Raw genomic sequence first — 17,073 nt, 5'->3', positions numbered from 1 at the left:
AGCACGTGCATCTATTTCAAAAAGGTGAATCAAAATGACTTTTCCACGTGGCACTTTAAGGATAAAGGCTGGGTTGTTTCAGCACTCTCTTTGGGCCGGTTTCAAATTAATTTGGTAAATGGGCCTTGTTTATTTAATTTGATTATCAAGTCATGGGCTCTCTTCAATCCAATAAGTCTTTTAAATATTTTGGGCCACGGTTTGGGTTATACAGAATCAATAAATAAGCTGCCCAATTCAAAAGGGATTTCTCCTAAGGAGCGTGGCAGTTTTTCACAAGGGAATATCATTTTTTGGGATGTTTCGGTGCGAAGGAGCCTCATTACGAAGCAGAGTGTACTGCTGGAGAAGTTTGAGGAGAAGGAGTCAGAGTTTAAAGATAACAAGGGTGGATTGAAAGTGTATTCTCACCGGCAAAATAACGATGGCGTAGACAATAAGTTTTTTATAGAAGATCTAGATAGGGGGGAGCCTTCTTTTGAAACTGTAGGAGAAGAGGAGGATCTAGTTTTTCCAATCGATGAGGAGCTTGATTCAGGCAGCTCAGAAGATGAATATGTGGATGAGATTGGAGACGGCGAAATGAATGACAAAGAGGACTGTGTTGAGCAGGTGAGATACCTGTGGGGTGGAGGAAGGAATGAAGAATGCACTCAGGTTGAGGAAGATCACGGGACTGCGTGCGTAGAAGGGTTGTCAGAGGGAGGTAATTCACAGGAAGGGCCAGCCTCTATCGACAATATTAGGAGCAAGGAAGAGGAGAAGTTGAGTGAGTCCTCTAGACTTCTTAAGTCTATGGATTCTTTGGGTATATCAGTGATCCATTCTGCTTTGGGAGGGGAAAGTTTGGGAGACCCTGTAAGCCTATCTCAGAAAAGTTACCGGGAATTACGCAAGCTGAGTTTTAATGTTAACTATGGAAACAGGAAAAAGAGGGGCTTGGGGCACAGTTACAATTTATGAGGATGCTTACTTGGAATGTGAGAGGTTGTGGCAATAAGAGTAAATGGAAAGCAATTAAGGAATTGATCTGTAAAGTAAACCCAGACATTATTGTTCTTCAAGAGGTAAAAAGGAGTTCTGTTGACAGGAGTTTTATTGGAAGCATTTGGAGATCTAGGTTTAAAGCTTGGATTTATCAGCATCCATCAGGCCATTCGGGAGGCACATTGGTAGTTTGGGATACGAGGTGTGTTTTTGTAATTGATTCTTTAGTCGGGGATTTCTCAGTTTCAATTTGCTTGGAGGCTGAGGGGAAGGGTCCCTGGTGGTTCTCAGGTGTTTACGGTCCTGTAGTCTATGGTAGCAGAGACAGTTTTTGGGATGAATTGGCTGGGTTGAGTGCTATTTGTGGAGATAATTGGTGTGTTGGGGGAGATTTCAATGTGGTTAGAAGAATTGAGGAGAAGTTGAATAACAGTTCTAACACTAGGAGCATGAAGGTGTTCGACGCTTTGATTAGAGAATTAAAATTGGTGGATCCAAAGCTTCAAAATGGTCGTAATACATGGTCAAATTTCAGACACAAGCCAATTTGCTGTAGGCTGGACAGGTTTTTTCACTCTCCTTCGTGGTCGGAATTTTATCCTTTCATTCGGCAGGAGGTTTTGGTTCGGGTAGTTTCTGATCATAGTTCGGTAGTGTTGGACTCTAGTCCTCCGTCTTGGGGCCCTTCTCCTTTCAGATTTGATAATGCATGGTTGGAGCACAATGATTTCTCTCCTCTTTTCCAGAAGTGGTGGGGTCCAGCTAAGGGGCAAGGGGAGTCGGGCATGATATTTATGTCAAAACTAGACTCTATTCGTGGTCATATTTCATATTAGGAAGTGGAGTCGTCATGTCTTTGGGGAGAGGAAAATGCGGAAACGTCTCTTGGAAAGGAGACTGTTTGAGTTGGATAGATTGGAGGAAGGGGGCTCTTGGAATGAGAATCTTCTTTTGGAACGATCAAAGGTGAAGGAGGATTGGCAGCAAATTGTTTTCGAAGAAGAAAGAAGTGTGTGGTTTAAGGTTAAGTGTCGATGGGCAAAGGAAGGGGATGCTAATTCCAAACTTTTCCATAGCATTCTTAGTGCTCGGAAAGCAAGGAATTTCATTTCTAGGCTTGAGGAAGAGGATGGTACTATTTGGGATAAAGACCCCGATATTGAAAGGGCTATTGTGGGTGTTTATTCATCTTTGTATTCGGCGGTGCCGAGAGATTGGGTGGGTGTGGACGGGATTTCCTGGTCTCCAATTTCGTCGGTTATGGCTTCTTTCCTTGAGCGTCCTTTTGCTGAAGACGAGATCAGACAAGCGGTTTTTTCGTGTGATGGCACTAAAGCCCCGGGGCCAGATGGGTTTTCCATTGCTGTTTATCAGAACAATTGGGAGGTAATGAAAAAGGATTTGATGGATGTATTTCATGATTTTTTCAAGGATGGCGTTATCCACGAAAGGATCAATGAAACTTTCATTTGCCTGATTCCGAAGAAATTGAATAGCTGTCGGGTAAGGGACTACAGGCCTATCAGTCTAGTCACTAGTCTGTACAAAATTATTTCAAAGGTGTTGGCTTATAGGCTTCGAGGAGTTCTCTCAGAAACAATTACGGAAAATCAAGGTGCTTTTGTCGAGGGGAGGCAGATCTTGGACACAGTTCTGATTGCAAATGAGGCAGTGGAAGAATATAGAAGCAAAGGAAGAAAATGTTGGGTGTTTAAAATAGACTTCACTAAAGCTTATGATTGTGTGGACTGGGGTTTCTTGGAGTTAGTTTTGGAAAGGAAGGGTTTTGGTGAAGTTCGGAGGAGGTGGATGCGTGGGTGTTTGTCCTCCACTTCTTACTCTGTCTTTGTAAATGGGCGTCCGAGAGGAAAGTTTAAAGGTTACAGGGGTATTCGCCAGGGGGACTCTTTGTCTCCATTCTTGTTCACTTTGATAGCGGATGTTTTAGGTAGAATGGTGGATAAAGCTAAAAGTGCCTCGGCTCTAAGAGGTTTCTCAGTGGGCAAGGATAAAGTGGATGTGAGCCACCTTCAGTTTGCAGACGATACGATTTTCTTCGCAAATGATGAGGAGTCGCTGGTAGTTCTCTTGGACATTCTAAAGGTCTTCGGTGGAGTTTCGGGGTTATCTATCAATTTGCAGAAATGTCAGCTTCTGGGGATTAATTTGCAGAAAGAGCTGGTGGATCAGAAAGCTAGTGAGATTGGGTGTGAAGTGGGTGATTGGCCTATTCAGTACTTGGGGCTTCCTTTGGGGGCTTCCCCACGTTCCAAAGGGTTTTGGGACTCTGTGTTATCTAAATGTGCTACTCGGTTGGATTCCTGGAAGAGTGCGTTTCTGTCTAGAGGAGGGAGGCTGACACTTATTCAATCTGTTCTGTCTTCCATTCCCGTGTACTACCTGTCGCTATTTTGTATCCCTAAGAATGTGGCGTTGACAATTGAGAAACTGATGCGCGATTTCTTTTGGGAAGGTGCGGACAAGTCAGGTGCCGATCATTTGGTTTCCTGGGTCGATGTTTGCAATTCTCGTAGTCACGGAGGCTTGGGGATTGGGAATTTGGTTTTGAGTAATAAGGCTTTTCTTATGAAGTGGTTGTGGCGGTTTCCATTGGAAATGAATTCTTTATGGCACAGGGTGATCAGCAGTAGGTATGGTGAAGACGCTGGCTTCTGGGATACAAACGTGGGGAGTAGATTTTCAGTTTGTGGTCCGTGGAGAGACATTTCTATGTTGTACGAGGAGTTCAAGCGTAGGGTCTTTTTCAAGGTGGGGAGGGGTGACAGGATTTGCTTCTGGGAGGATAAGTGGATTGGTGATTGTTCCCTGAGCTCACGGTTCAATGATTTATTCAAGGTGTCCGAGGCAGTGAATGTTTCGATCAGAGACTTGGTGGTGGCTGATGGTGGTATTAGCTCGGAAGGTCTCGGCTGGGATTTCCGACTTAGAAGGAATTTATTCGACAGGGAGATTCCTAGCTTGATTGAGATGTTAGATTTGATTAAGGATGTGCATCTGCCGGAAATTTTGGAAGACAAAAGGATCTGGAAACCAGACAGTAGCGGGGTTTTCAGTTGCCAAACGGCCTTTCACAGCTTAGCCTATGATCAGTTAGGGCCAGAGTGGCCGTGGGCAAGGAGGTTATGGAAAAGTGGTGTCCCCTACAAAATTAAAGTGTTTGGTTGGTTATTATTCCTTGACAAGTTAAGTGTCCATGAGAATTTGCAAAGGAGGAGACCTTTCCATTCCTTGTCGCCCAATCGGTGTGCTAACTGTAATAACAATAGCGAGTCAGTGGGCCATTTGTTTCTTCGGTGCTCTTTCGCCAACATCGTTTGGAATAAAGTATTAAAAGAATTCGGGGTCGGTTGGTGTATGCCTTCCTCCTGTGCGCTATTGTTTCTCTCTCATTTGGAGGGAGGAAAGAGGGTGACGCGTTTATGGCAGTGTACCGTCCTCGCTACATTTTGGGCTATTTGGTTGGAGAGAAATTCGAGGACTTTTGACAATTCCTCTTCTTCCGTGGACAACCTTTGGGATAAAATCAGGTTCTGGGTTGCCACTTGGGTGTATAGAACGAAAGAGTTTGAGGGTGTGTTCTTTTTGGATCTTCGTAGGGAGTGGGTGCATTTGTGGTCATAACTTTTGTTTTCTTTTTTCACTATGTTACTACGGTATTCCTCCGCCATAAGTGAGGGTTTTCAATATTATTGAGAGGAGGTCATTTCGACCTCTTACTCTTTTTTTGAAAAAAAGAAAGTACATCACAAGACAAATTTGTAACATATAAAAATGGTTTTCTCCCACAAGGTTTTTGGTTTGAGTCCCTCCTAGGTACCTATAGCAATTGTTATAGTTTCTTGGTCCCCAAATATTGTAGGGTTAGGTGGGAAGCCTAGTTTAAAAAAAATGTGTAACATATAAAATAGATAACAGGGTTATTTTCAGCAAGAGAAATATTTCCTTCTCTAGCAATAGAAGACAGATCCATCAACCACACAAGCTAGTATAACCAGAACAAAGAGTATAAGAAATGAACAAATTAGATTGCCTAGTCCCACTCATATGATCTAAAGCACCAGAGTCTATTATTCAAGCTGTTTTAGAAAGAAAGGTAGAGAAACCAATACTTTGTTAGGCCACATTGCATTTGGGTTCACCATTAGAAGGGTCAAACTGGGTGGATTGATTAATAAGTTGATTGAGCAACTCAAGTTTTTCCTTGGTGAACAGTGAACCTCCAGGTGTTTGATCCTTGAATCCAATAGTATAGGCTCAATCAGATCCATTTTGTTGCCCTAGCCTTTTGGCATTTGGTCCACAGTTAGAAAAATTAACAGGGCAGTCATGAAGAACCCAACATACATCTTTAGCATGACAAGGCTTATGACAGTGCTCGCACCAAAGACTCTGATTCTTTTGATTTTGTCTATGCGAACCTACACGAGTAGATGGTCCTTTAGCTAATGCACTTTCCACTGGTTTAGCAAGTAAAGCCGATTTGTCAAGCTCAGGAATAGAACGAGGAGCATTCATAGCTTCTTTACAATATTCCTCACGGAATTAATGTTAGGCCATAATTATAGCATTTTTCAGTTTCCCAAGTAACAAAGATGTCGAGCCTGTTGTCACCATATCTTTGACAGTTCTTCTCAAATACACCAGTTTTCCACTGTCAATTTTAAACATCGTGACAACTTGAGACTATTGTAGGTAGTTTAGTTCATTAAGTTTTTTGAGTAGGGATTTGTAAGGAGGGGTTATTAGGAGCAGAGGATGAAGCATGACAAATCTGGGTGTGGTTTGGGCTGTAGATTGAGTGAAAGGATTGTTTTCTGAACTAACATCAGATTTGGTGAAGTCAAAGGTGGTTTGTACATTAAGTGTTTTCGATTCTAAGTGTTTGTGGAATAGAAGAAAGCAATTAATGCTGTCAAACTATAAATGCAATGTTGAGTGAAAAAAAATATTTCTTCAATATTCTAATCTTTACAACCTATGGTATACACTCTTTGGGCCCGTTTGGTATGCTGGACTGGATTAGAATATATTAGTACAATATCGTGTTTGGGGTAGTATAGGACTAAATGAAGTATAAAATAATTTTTTAAATAAATTTGTAATTTTATCAAATTATTTTTTTATTAATAAAAATAATATTAATTTAAACAAACATTTAAAAATAAATAAAATAATTTTCAATAAGAATAATAATTCTGGTAATTAAATTATATTTAAGAACAAAAATTGTGATACATATAATTTATTATTTTTAAAAATTAAAAATATAGAAAAAAATTATTTCAATAAAATTTATAATAGACGTAATTTATTATTTTTAAAATTGAAAGACTTGCCATTTTTAAAATTTTAATTAATATATAATATATATTACATACTAAAAAAAAGAAGTGCCCTTTGTTGGGGACTAAATTAACCTACCCTCTTGGTGGAGTCCCAACGAAGGAGAGTCCAATCCTCCAAAACCTTAAAAATTGTGCCAAACTTGGGTTGGGCCAAATTGTTCAATTCCAAGCTGTCCAAGGCTCCAAACGGGACCCTTATACTCTAGAAATTCCTAGATATTCATAGTAAGAAAAAATCATAACAATCCTAAAATATAAGAACATTTAAATTTAAAACATGAAAAAAAAACATTTACTCCTATCCAATTTTCAAATTAATATTTAAAATTCAAACTTAAATTATTCTAACTAGCCAAATATCTTTCAACATTTGTTTATGGAACATCTAGTTCTTTAAAAGTTAGGTATGACTGCGGGTATTTGTCCAACTTCTTTCCCAGCATTCTGTCAGCCTTGCTAACTCACTTTTTATTTCTGCATTGACAAAAATCATCATAATGAATAACCAAATGGCCTGGATGCTTTTTTATAAGAATCTGCTCAGTATTTGCAGATAATGAACACTCCCTCCCCCAGCATATAGCTGTAGAAATATCATAAAAAATATTGTACATTTTGGTATCAACCTAGGAGGAATTTGAAATTAATACATTCCTCTTTTTTGCATATATCACTTGATTCTAGCCCTAATTAGTTGACCCAGGTTAGCTGTCAGATTTGTACAGCTTACATAGCTACTTTGTTTACATCCTACACATAGGATATTGTATGCAAAGAAAAAAAATAGATCGTACTATATTTTTCCACATGATCTACCATTTTGCTAGCAGTTAAGTTAAAAAATACTTAAAGCCTTCTTATAATCTATGAATTGTTGAAAACATGGAACTCCTAACTCAAAAGTCTACAAGGCTTCTCTTTCTCATACTATAGGAGCAATATGCATGTTGTGTCTTCAAGTGCTTGCGAATTGAATCTCATTTAATTTAAGATAGTAAGAAGCAATCCATAGTAGATATTTTACACATTTGTCTGTCTTTGTCGGATTGTTTTGTATTTCTAATTTCTGTTCTAAGTGTCACAAACTCACAGTACATATAGATTTTGAGAAAACAAGAAAAGAACGAAGTAAAGGAAAATGCAATGAATCTTGTTTCAGCCAAGCGCTGTATTTTCTGACTTCTACAAACTTAGAGAATAAGGAATTCTTTTCATTCACATATTTTTTTAATTTCTTGTCTTGGCACTATCACCATGTCTTCCCAGAGTTGGTTCAGCCCTTCACAACCTTGGGCAATTCTATCTTGTGCAAAGGAAGCTGGAAGAAGCTCATAACTGTTATGAGGTGATGGGAAAATATACATGATTCTTAATTTATGTCTTACTACGTTTCCCTTCTAATGAATCTTTTTTAATAGTACTGTTTATTTCTAATACTCATACAGCATGGAAATACTTTCATGGGTTACTGTTGATATTCACTACCACTATTTAGGATTTTAAACTACATAAAATATTTCTTCCAAATTCATTTCTTTCATTCTGAATACCTTTTAGTTTTGTATTTTTTTTTTGTATTTGTGCATGTTTCTGTTTTCAAAGTTTGTTAGTTGGGATATAGTTATGCAAGTTTATCTGCAAATGTAACTTATAATTCTTTTACCTTTCTTCTGAACTGTTGTCTACAACAATATATTCCATTTACAACATTGGCTTTTTTTTTGCTGACATTTGTTGTTATTCTTGCTGTCTTCTTGGTGATTACCCAGCGTGCTGTAAAGGTATCATTCTGTTGCCTCTTTATAATATTTATATTTATATATTTACATTAGTTTGTGTGTTTGTTCTTATAAACTCTAACATTGGATGTTATTCTCCTTATAATTGTTCAGATAAAGGGTCGTGTTTTGGGACATAACCATGTAGATTATGCAGATACCATGTATCATCTTGGAATGGTAGGTTCTTAAGTGTTGTATCAGTCAAATGTCTGTACAACAATTTAGCTTTGTTTTACATCTATTTTACTTCTTCCCTTTTATTTGCTTGAACATAATGATTATATTAGTGGTGATGTACTGTGACTTCAGTATGGCATCATTTTATCTTCTGGATGACAATGATTAACATCATTTTTTGAAATAAGGGGACTAGAAGTCCACCCAAAGGAAATTACAATAATGAATCCCATGTCCTAAATATATTCAATTCCTGAAAATCTTAAGCATAACTTACAAGATAGCCAATAAAAACATGACTTGATTCCAAATAGTGTCTATATCACATCATCCAAGTATCTGATTTTTCTAACAATATAGATGTAATCATGATTAAATTATAAGGTGTTCACTTCAGGTACAAAATGGTTGTTCCGAATGGGTTTTGTAACTTCAGTCTAACTTGTTGAAATGGATTGAAAATTATGGCTTATGATGATGTAATAGGAGGAATTTTCTTTTTGAATTGGTTGAAAACATAAGAATATGGTCTTATTATTTAGACATATTATTAACTTAACATTCCTTTGACACTTATGAATATTATCTGTGTATTTTGCTTGTGCTTAATATTTTATACTCAAATCTTTTCATTATTAAGAACATAATTGGATTTATTGTTCTATCAATGGTGTTGGATTAAAATCTCATTCGACTCTGTGCGGTGATTCTACTATTGTTAATGATTATTCCCATGGATATAGTACGTCTTGCTTGGGCTGCTTTAGTGATAGTCTTTACATCTCTTTCACTCATAGTATGGGGAAGAAGTGGGCTCTAAATGTACTACTAGTTGAGTTTAGGAATATAATCTATAATTTTTTTTGGCAAAACCTTTTCTTTTTCCATGTCACGATTTCCATTTTTACATGGAATTTGAGAATATAGTGTATTGGATTATAGGAATACAAAAAGAAAGGCAATAGATCTTCCATCAATATCCCTGTTAATCACTAACAAAAAGCAAAAACGATAAGTACTTCCTAAAGACAAAAAATACAATTAGTAGGAAATAAATTGGCACAGACGTACACATGCTTGCATACAGAACTGATTTTGAATGTTTTTATAACATGTTCTCTTGTAAAGTCATTTTGATTATTAAGAAATGTATTCCATCAGAAGACTTTTATGCTGTCTATTTTCCGGGCCTTGTGAATTAAATTTTATACTTGTAAACTGAAATGGAAATTTAATTTCAGGTGCTGTATCTCCGAGGAAAGAATGTAGATGCGGAGGCCCTTGTTTTGGATTCTGTTAGAATACTAGAGGTGTGGAGCGATGTGGCTTAGAAGCAGCGATTCATTGTATTCAGTTTGCTAGTCTGTTGTTAATGATCCAAGTGTTTGATCTTGTAGGAAAGTGGCCAGGCAGAATCAACCGTATGTGTCAAGAGATTACGGTATCTTGCACAGGTTATACTTTCTGCTATGCAAGATTCCTTCCTGGATAATCGTAGGAACCTTGTTTATCTGAAAATATTATTTACTCATTCGTGTCTTAAGTGATGTTAGTAAAACCTGAATTTGATTTTTTATGTCTTGAAACCCCTTTTGAGTGTAAACGTTATAATTAGATGAGAGAATGAGCTTTGATTTTAGGAAATGATGGTTCTCGATTGTTTTACAGTTTGAAACATTTATTTAGATGGAACAGGCAATCCAGAGTGAAAGATTGCAGTTGTTTTTCAAATTTTTGAAGTTGAAAGAAGTTAATAACAGTGTGCTGCTTATAACTAGAAATGGAAATCTAGATACCTTACTAATTACAGGTAGAAGGACGACTAATTACCATGGGAAGTGAGGTAGAACTGTGTGTGTGCAACAATTAGGAGAGGGCCATAGCTATGTAACGTAAATGTGTTATTCTTAGTGTCTAAAAAGAGAATTCAATCGATGATTGCTTTCAGATTCAGAATTTATTATTTCATTCACAATATTTCTGTAGAATCAATGAATGTCTGATGTTTATTTCCCATCATTCATGGATGAATCACTTCTAGATGAATAGTTTTTTACTCCTCTGAGTTGTTCGTTCTAAAAAGTTTGTCTTTTTGTGTTTGTCATTTTAATTATAAACATTCTTCCTACATTACCATATAATTAAAGATCTCATTTGCCATGTTACTGAATTATAAATCTTTCATTACAAGCTTATTAATTGTTCTTTTTCTCCCTAGATATACCTGAAAACCAATCGTGTTAGGGAGGCTGAGAATGTACAAAGAAAGATCCTTCATATTTTGGAGTTAACTAAGGTTTGAATTATCTATTTTATCTTCCATATTTTCTCTTATATGCTTCAAATATAAATTTTGCATCCACATTGGTAATGGTTTCTCACATTTATATAGGGAAACTCCATAATTTTCTCCCCATAACACACCTAATACTAAGTATATACCCATTTTAATGTCTCTCACAAAACTATCCCTCTCTACACATCATAATTGGCACCACTAGAATTTTACATTTTGCTTATCTAATTTGTATATATTAGATAGCAAAAAGTACTCTTTTTAATATTCATATTCACATTAAAGGTTGTAAAGTGTACCTGTCAATTTATTTTTTGTTTAGCATTTTAATATACCTTGTCCATGTACACAGTTATCAATTACCATAACCAAATATGTTTTAATAATATTATTGTGAATCAGGGATGGAATTCTTTGGATACAGTAATTGCAGCTGAAGGTTTGGCCCTGACTCTAGAGTCTGCTGGGAGTTTAAAAGAAGCCCAGGAACTTATTGAAAGGTGCAATTATAGAATTATAGTTAGGGTAAAGTGTTGACATTGAGCCTAGAAGTGAGAACTTTATTCCTGATTTCTGTTTTTTCAGGTGTCTTAATGCTCGGAAAACCTTACTTCCTGAAGATCATATTCAGGTTTGTTGTTTTAATACTCATAATGAAGTTGTTACTCTACAATTCATTACCTTGTTTTCTGCATATAGAAGTTTACTCTTGGAAAAACAAAACACGACCTGTAAGGAAAACTGTTCTTTCTTCTTATTTAATAAATCAAATACATATTATTATTATTATTTTGAAGCTAAACCCCTTGCCTAACCCACAGTCAAGGACCAGAAAACTATAGCAATTTTTGTTTTAAGTACCCAAAAGGGACTCGAACTTCAGACTTTATGGAAAAAAAATTCAGTGGTAGCTTTTACTTGTGAGATTCTACTAGCAGGAATTCTGTAATTGTAGTTTTTGTGAATAATATTCCTAATCTTATTGTGAATAATATAGGCTGAATACAAAGATAGACAACTAAAAATAAGGAAAAAATACAACCTAAACTTAGCTGTCAATTACAACCTAAAGTTAGTTGTACAACGCTTGAGTATTTACAATGATATTTCTACCCTCCCCCTTAAGCTGAGTTGTATATGTTTTACAAACCCAGCTTGGAATTGAATTCTTCAAAACTTGTTCTTGGTAGGGCCTTTGTTAGGATGTCAGCAATCTGTTTCTTTGTATGAATGTAGTTGAGCTCAATGATCTTCGAATCACCTTCTCAAAAAAGAAGTGTCTATTTCAACATGTTTAGTTCTGTCGTGGTGAACTGGATTTTTAGCAATGCTAATTGCAGCTTGACTATTACTGTACATTTTAAAAGACTCGGGAGAGTCAAACCTCAATTCATTCATAAGCCTTTTGATCCACATCCCTTCACAAATACCTAAGGCTAACGCATGATATTCTGACTCTGCACTACTCTTTGAGACCATAGATTGCTTTTTACTGCACCAAGTAACTAAATGACCTCATACATAGGTGCAATAACCAGCCCAACTAGAGTCTCTGTAAACTTCCAAGTCTCGGTTGTTGTGTTTTAGAAGTGCAAACCAAGACCTGATTTCATTTTCAGATACCTTAGAACACGATACGCTGCTTCCAAGTGCTCCTCACAAGGACTGTGCATATGTTGACTCACAACGCTGACAGGGAAGGCGATATCAGGTCTATTATGAGAGAGATAGATTAGTTTTGCTACTAATCTTTGATAGCTCCCCCTCTCTACTGGAGTTGAATCCTCTCTTCGATTAACTTTCAAGTTTGGATCCATGGGAGTGTCAACCGGCTTGCTCCCAATCCAGTTTCCTTTAGAAGATCTAGGATATACTTTCGCTGAGATATAACAATTCCGTCTTTCGATCGGGCTACTTACATACCAAGAAAGTATTTGAGGGTTCCTAGATCTTTTATTTCAAATTCTGAGGCAAGAAGTCTTTTGAGATTTGAAATTTCTCTATAGTCATCTTTAGTTAAGATTATGTCATCCACATAGACAATGAGAATCGTTAGCTTCCCTGTTGAAGAGAACTTGAAAAATAGAGTATGATCAGCCTGGCTTTGAGTATATCCATGTTTGACAACTAACTTTGCGAATTTGTCAAACCATGCCCGAGGTGACTATTTCAAGTCATAAAGAGATTTGAGAAGTTTGCACACTGCTCGACCACTGGAGTGTTTCTTCATCCCTGGTGAAATTTTCATAAACTTCTTTTTCGAGATCCCTATTCAAAAGGACATTTTTTTTACATCCAACTGATATAAAGGCCAATCACAATTTACAACAAGTGATAATAAAACTCTTACTGTATTAAGTTTGGCGATGGGAGCAAAGGTTTCCTAATAGTCAACACCATACGATTGAGTGAATCCCTTGGCAACTAATTGAGCCTTGAATCTGTTGATACTCCCATCTGCATTATACTTGACGATGAAAATCCACTTACAAGCAATTGTGTGGATTTATTTCCTAAATTAGGAAATTGATCACAGTTGTATATAGGGATCAATATGGTGTTAATACCAAATATCATGTATATCTTTTCTTTCTAGAAATAGGGGATTATAATTTTGTTTTTCCTAGAATTAGCTGATTGTATATTTATTTGTTTAGATTTATTTTTTCCTTCTAGGATGTATATATATTCCCTCATTGGAGATAATAAAACAAGACAAATATTCAAAAACTCACATGGTATCAGAGCCGTAACTTTCCTAGGGTTTCAATATTTTTTTTCCTTCTTCTCTTCACCGTGTGTCCATTTCTGTTTGCAATGGCTGCTGAAAAAGACAACTTCAACTCAGAGGTAACCTCCAAGACGTCCTCATTAGATAAGTCCCTCTCTACTCCAGCTCTCTCTCATAGCAATGAAGCTGTCTCTCTGGTTACTAGCCACAAATTCAATAGACACAACTATCTCCAATGGTCCCAATCTGTGCTGATGTATGTTGGTGGAAAAGGCGAGGAGGAATATCTCACTTGGGAAATTTCTGCTCCAAAGCAAGATGATCCTACGTTCAAAACTTGGAAATCTGACTATCATATGATTAAATCATGGCTGATAAGCTCTATGAATAATGATATAGGAGAAAATTTTCTCTTATATGCCACGACAAATGAATTATGGGATGCTGTCAAAGAGTCTTATTCAAGTTCTGAAAATACCTCAGAACTCTTTGCTATCGAAGTTGCCTTGTATGATCTTCGCCAAGATAATACCTCTGTCACTCAATACTTCAACACTCTCACACGCTGTTGGCAGCAACTGGATCTATTTGAAGAATATGCCTTGAAGTGTACTGATGATACTACCCTCTACCGTACCATTGTGGAGAAAAAGGACTTTCAAATTTCTTCATGGCCTTGACAAAAATCTCGATGTAGTCCGGGGTCGAATTATGAGCACCAAGCCCCTTCCTAAGGTCAAAGAGGCATTCTCTGAAGTCCATCTTGAAGAAAGTAGGAAAAAGGTTATGATGGGCTCTCCAACTCTGCTTTCAGATCAGGAATCATCTGCCCTTGCTGCCCGAGGACAGTCTTGTGGTGCAAATCTTGATAATCATCAGAACAAGGGAAGTCCTTGGTGTGACCATTGTCGAAAACCTGGACACTACAGAGAAACATGTTGGAAAATCCATGGAAAGCCTCCAAATTGGAAGCCCAAGTCATGGGGTGATCGTGAGAGTCATGGGAATGTTGCTGCCACTATTAGTTCTACTGTTGAAGGGAATAAAGACGCATCTGAATCAGCTCCATTTACTAAAGCTCAGCTTGAGGCCCTTCAAAAGCTTCTAAGTCAGTCCTCCAATCAGCCAAATGCTACTCAGGGTACTGGAATGTTGGCCATGAGAGGTAATAAGTTAGTAGCTTGTTTTGTCAATAAAAGAATTGCTAAATCTTGGATTCTTGACTCTGGCACATCAGATTACGTGACCGGAGATGCATTGATTTTTTTTGAGTTTCACATGAGTACAGGAAATCATACAGTGAAAATTGCTGATGGCACACTCTCTCAAGTTGAGGGTTCGGGTTCAGTCACAATAAATAAGGACCTATCTCTCACATCTGTACTTTATGTGCCTAAATTGGATTGTAATTTGCTTTCGATTAGTAAATTTACTCGTGACCACCATTGTGTGACTAAATTTTTCGCAAAACTTTGTGTATTTCAGGACTTGGATTCGGGGAAGAGGATTGAAAGTGCTGAGATGTGTTCGGGTCTTTATGTTTTACATAATGAAATTCCATCCACTAGCACAATCCAAAAGTTCAGTTTGTTTTCTTTGAATAATCAATCTATTTCTTATTCTAATAAAGATAGTGATATTATGTTATGGCACTATCGTCTGGGTCATCCGAATTTTTTATATCTGTCAAAAATGTTTCCTTCTTTATTTATTAATAAAAATCCAAACTCTTTTAGTTGTGAAATCTGTCAATTTGCAAAACACACTCGTAATAGTTATTCTAGATTATCATATAAACCATCCAAACCTTTTTCATTCATTCATAACGATGTATGGGGACCTTCATGTGTAAACACTATAACTGGAAAAGATGGTTTATATCATTTATAGATGATCACACTATATTAACTTGGGTATTTCTTATGAAAAATAAATCAAAAGTGAGTGAGATTTTCCAGCGCTTTCATTCTATGATTCAAACTCAGTTTCAAACTAAGATTCAAATTCTCAAAATGGACAATGCCAAAGAATTTTTTAATTCTGTTCCGGGTCCCTATATGATACAACAGGGCATCATTCACTTGAGTTCTTGTGTTGACACTCCTCAGCAAAATGAAATTGCTGAATGCAAAAATCGACATCTTCTTGAACTTGCTCGATCTCTCATGATTGGGACTCATGTTCCCAAATTTTTCTGGGGGGACGCAGTTCTTATTGCTGCCTATCTCATCAATCGGATGCCATCTAAAGTTCTCAAATTTAAAATTCCGTGTCAAACTCTCTTGCAACTATTCCCTCATACAAGGTTCATTAGCTTTGTTGATCCTAAGATTTTTGGTTGCACTGTTTTTGTCCATCTCTATTCGCAATATCGGAGTAAGTTAGATCCTAAATCTATCAAATGCATCTTTATTGGTTATTCATCTCATCAGAAGCATTATAAGTGTTATTCTCCAACTACTAAAAAAACCTATAACTCTATGGATGTCACCTTTTTCGAAAACCATGCTTATTACAAGTCCGAGATTCAAGGGGAGAATGTAAGTGAATCTCATCTTTGGGATATTATTCCAGGTACCCATACTGACATTATTCCAGGTATCTGTTCAATCTTCCAAACCACAGCCAATGGATCCATCTCCTTCACAAGTCATAGAAAATCAAGATCCATCTAGTCCTTCCCAAGTCATAGAAAATCAATTTGGAAATTCATCTGGGCCACCAATGACTGTTGATTCTCAACCAGAACCTAAAGAGTTGCGTGTCTACCAAAGAAGAAATTTTTTTGAGAAAGAATTAGAAGACCGAACACATCTCGAGGACCACCATGAATCGGAACTGGAACCACATCCTTTAGAAATACATTCAGGTTTGCCTAGTCATGATAATGTTACTCATATAAATGATGATCTACCTATTGCTTTGAGAAAAGGAGTTCGTGCCCATTGGCAACTGTGTGTCCTATAATATCTTATCTCCATCCTATCAGGCATTTGTCTCTGTTCTTGATAGTGAACAGATTCCTCATACAATCCAAGAGGCACTGACTGATCCTAGTTGGAAAAAGGCTGTATAAGATGAAATCAATGCTTTGGTAAAGAATGGTACTTGGGAAATTACAAAATTATCAAATGGAAAGGGGCCTGTGGGATGGATATGGGTATTCACCATTAAACATAAAGCAGATGGTAGCATTGAGAGGTTTAAAGCTCGCCAGGTTGCTAAGGGTTTCACTCAGTCTTATGGATAGATTATCAAGAGACCTTTGTGCCTGTGACTAAACTCAGCACCATCCGTGTTCTATTATCTCTTGTTGCAAATTGAGACTGGCCACTGCACCAACTAGATGTTAAGAATGCTTTCTTGAATGGTGATCTTGAAGAAGTCTATATGGATATTCCACCTGGCTTTGAGAATTCATCCAACCAGGACAAAGTATGTAGACTCAAAAAAATCTCTATATGGCCTTAAGCAATCTACACGGGCATGGTTTGGAAAATTCCCTAAATTCATCATTCAGAATGGCTATACTCAATGCCAAACCAATTGGTGATAGGTGGAGTAAAACATTTTCTTTATAAAGATATTCTTGTTCCTATATATTTTTCATGTGAGAGTTTTGTCATATTTAAAACGATTCCTCATGTTTGGTCCTGAAAGTATGGACATTATGAACGACTTTAGATACAACATGACCGAACGTGAATATTTGATAGAATGCCACAAGGCCGACTC

General features: G+C 37.0%; 1 protein-coding gene across 9 annotated transcripts in view; it reads left to right on the top strand.

Annotated features, from left to right (window-relative positions):
* Positions 1 to 17,073, top strand: part of LOC133818640 (uncharacterized) — a 45,114-nt gene that overhangs the window by 15,103 nt on the left and 12,938 nt on the right. For all 9 annotated transcript variants that reach the window (XR_009885995.1, XM_062251648.1, XM_062251642.1 and 6 more), the window contains 8 exons: positions 7,620 to 7,698; positions 8,123 to 8,134; positions 8,246 to 8,311; positions 9,553 to 9,621; positions 9,709 to 9,765; positions 10,530 to 10,607; positions 11,010 to 11,107; positions 11,193 to 11,238. Coding sequence is in view for 8 of the 9 variants with exons in the window: in XM_062251648.1 (XP_062107632.1) it covers positions 7,620 to 7,698; positions 8,123 to 8,134; positions 8,246 to 8,311; positions 9,553 to 9,621; positions 9,709 to 9,765; positions 10,530 to 10,607; positions 11,010 to 11,107; positions 11,193 to 11,238 (505 nt within the window). In the remaining variant the exon portion in view is untranslated. The remainder of the gene's footprint in view (positions 1 to 7,619; positions 7,699 to 8,122; positions 8,135 to 8,245; positions 8,312 to 9,552; positions 9,622 to 9,708; positions 9,766 to 10,529; positions 10,608 to 11,009; positions 11,108 to 11,192; positions 11,239 to 17,073) is intronic.

This window comes from Humulus lupulus, chromosome 2 (genome assembly GCF_963169125.1).
Source record: "Humulus lupulus chromosome 2, drHumLupu1.1, whole genome shotgun sequence".
Lineage (NCBI taxonomy): Eukaryota > Viridiplantae > Streptophyta > Magnoliopsida > Rosales > Cannabaceae > Humulus > Humulus lupulus.
The sequence above is the reverse complement of the archived record's forward strand: the minus strand, read 5'-3'. Positions and strand labels throughout refer to the sequence as shown.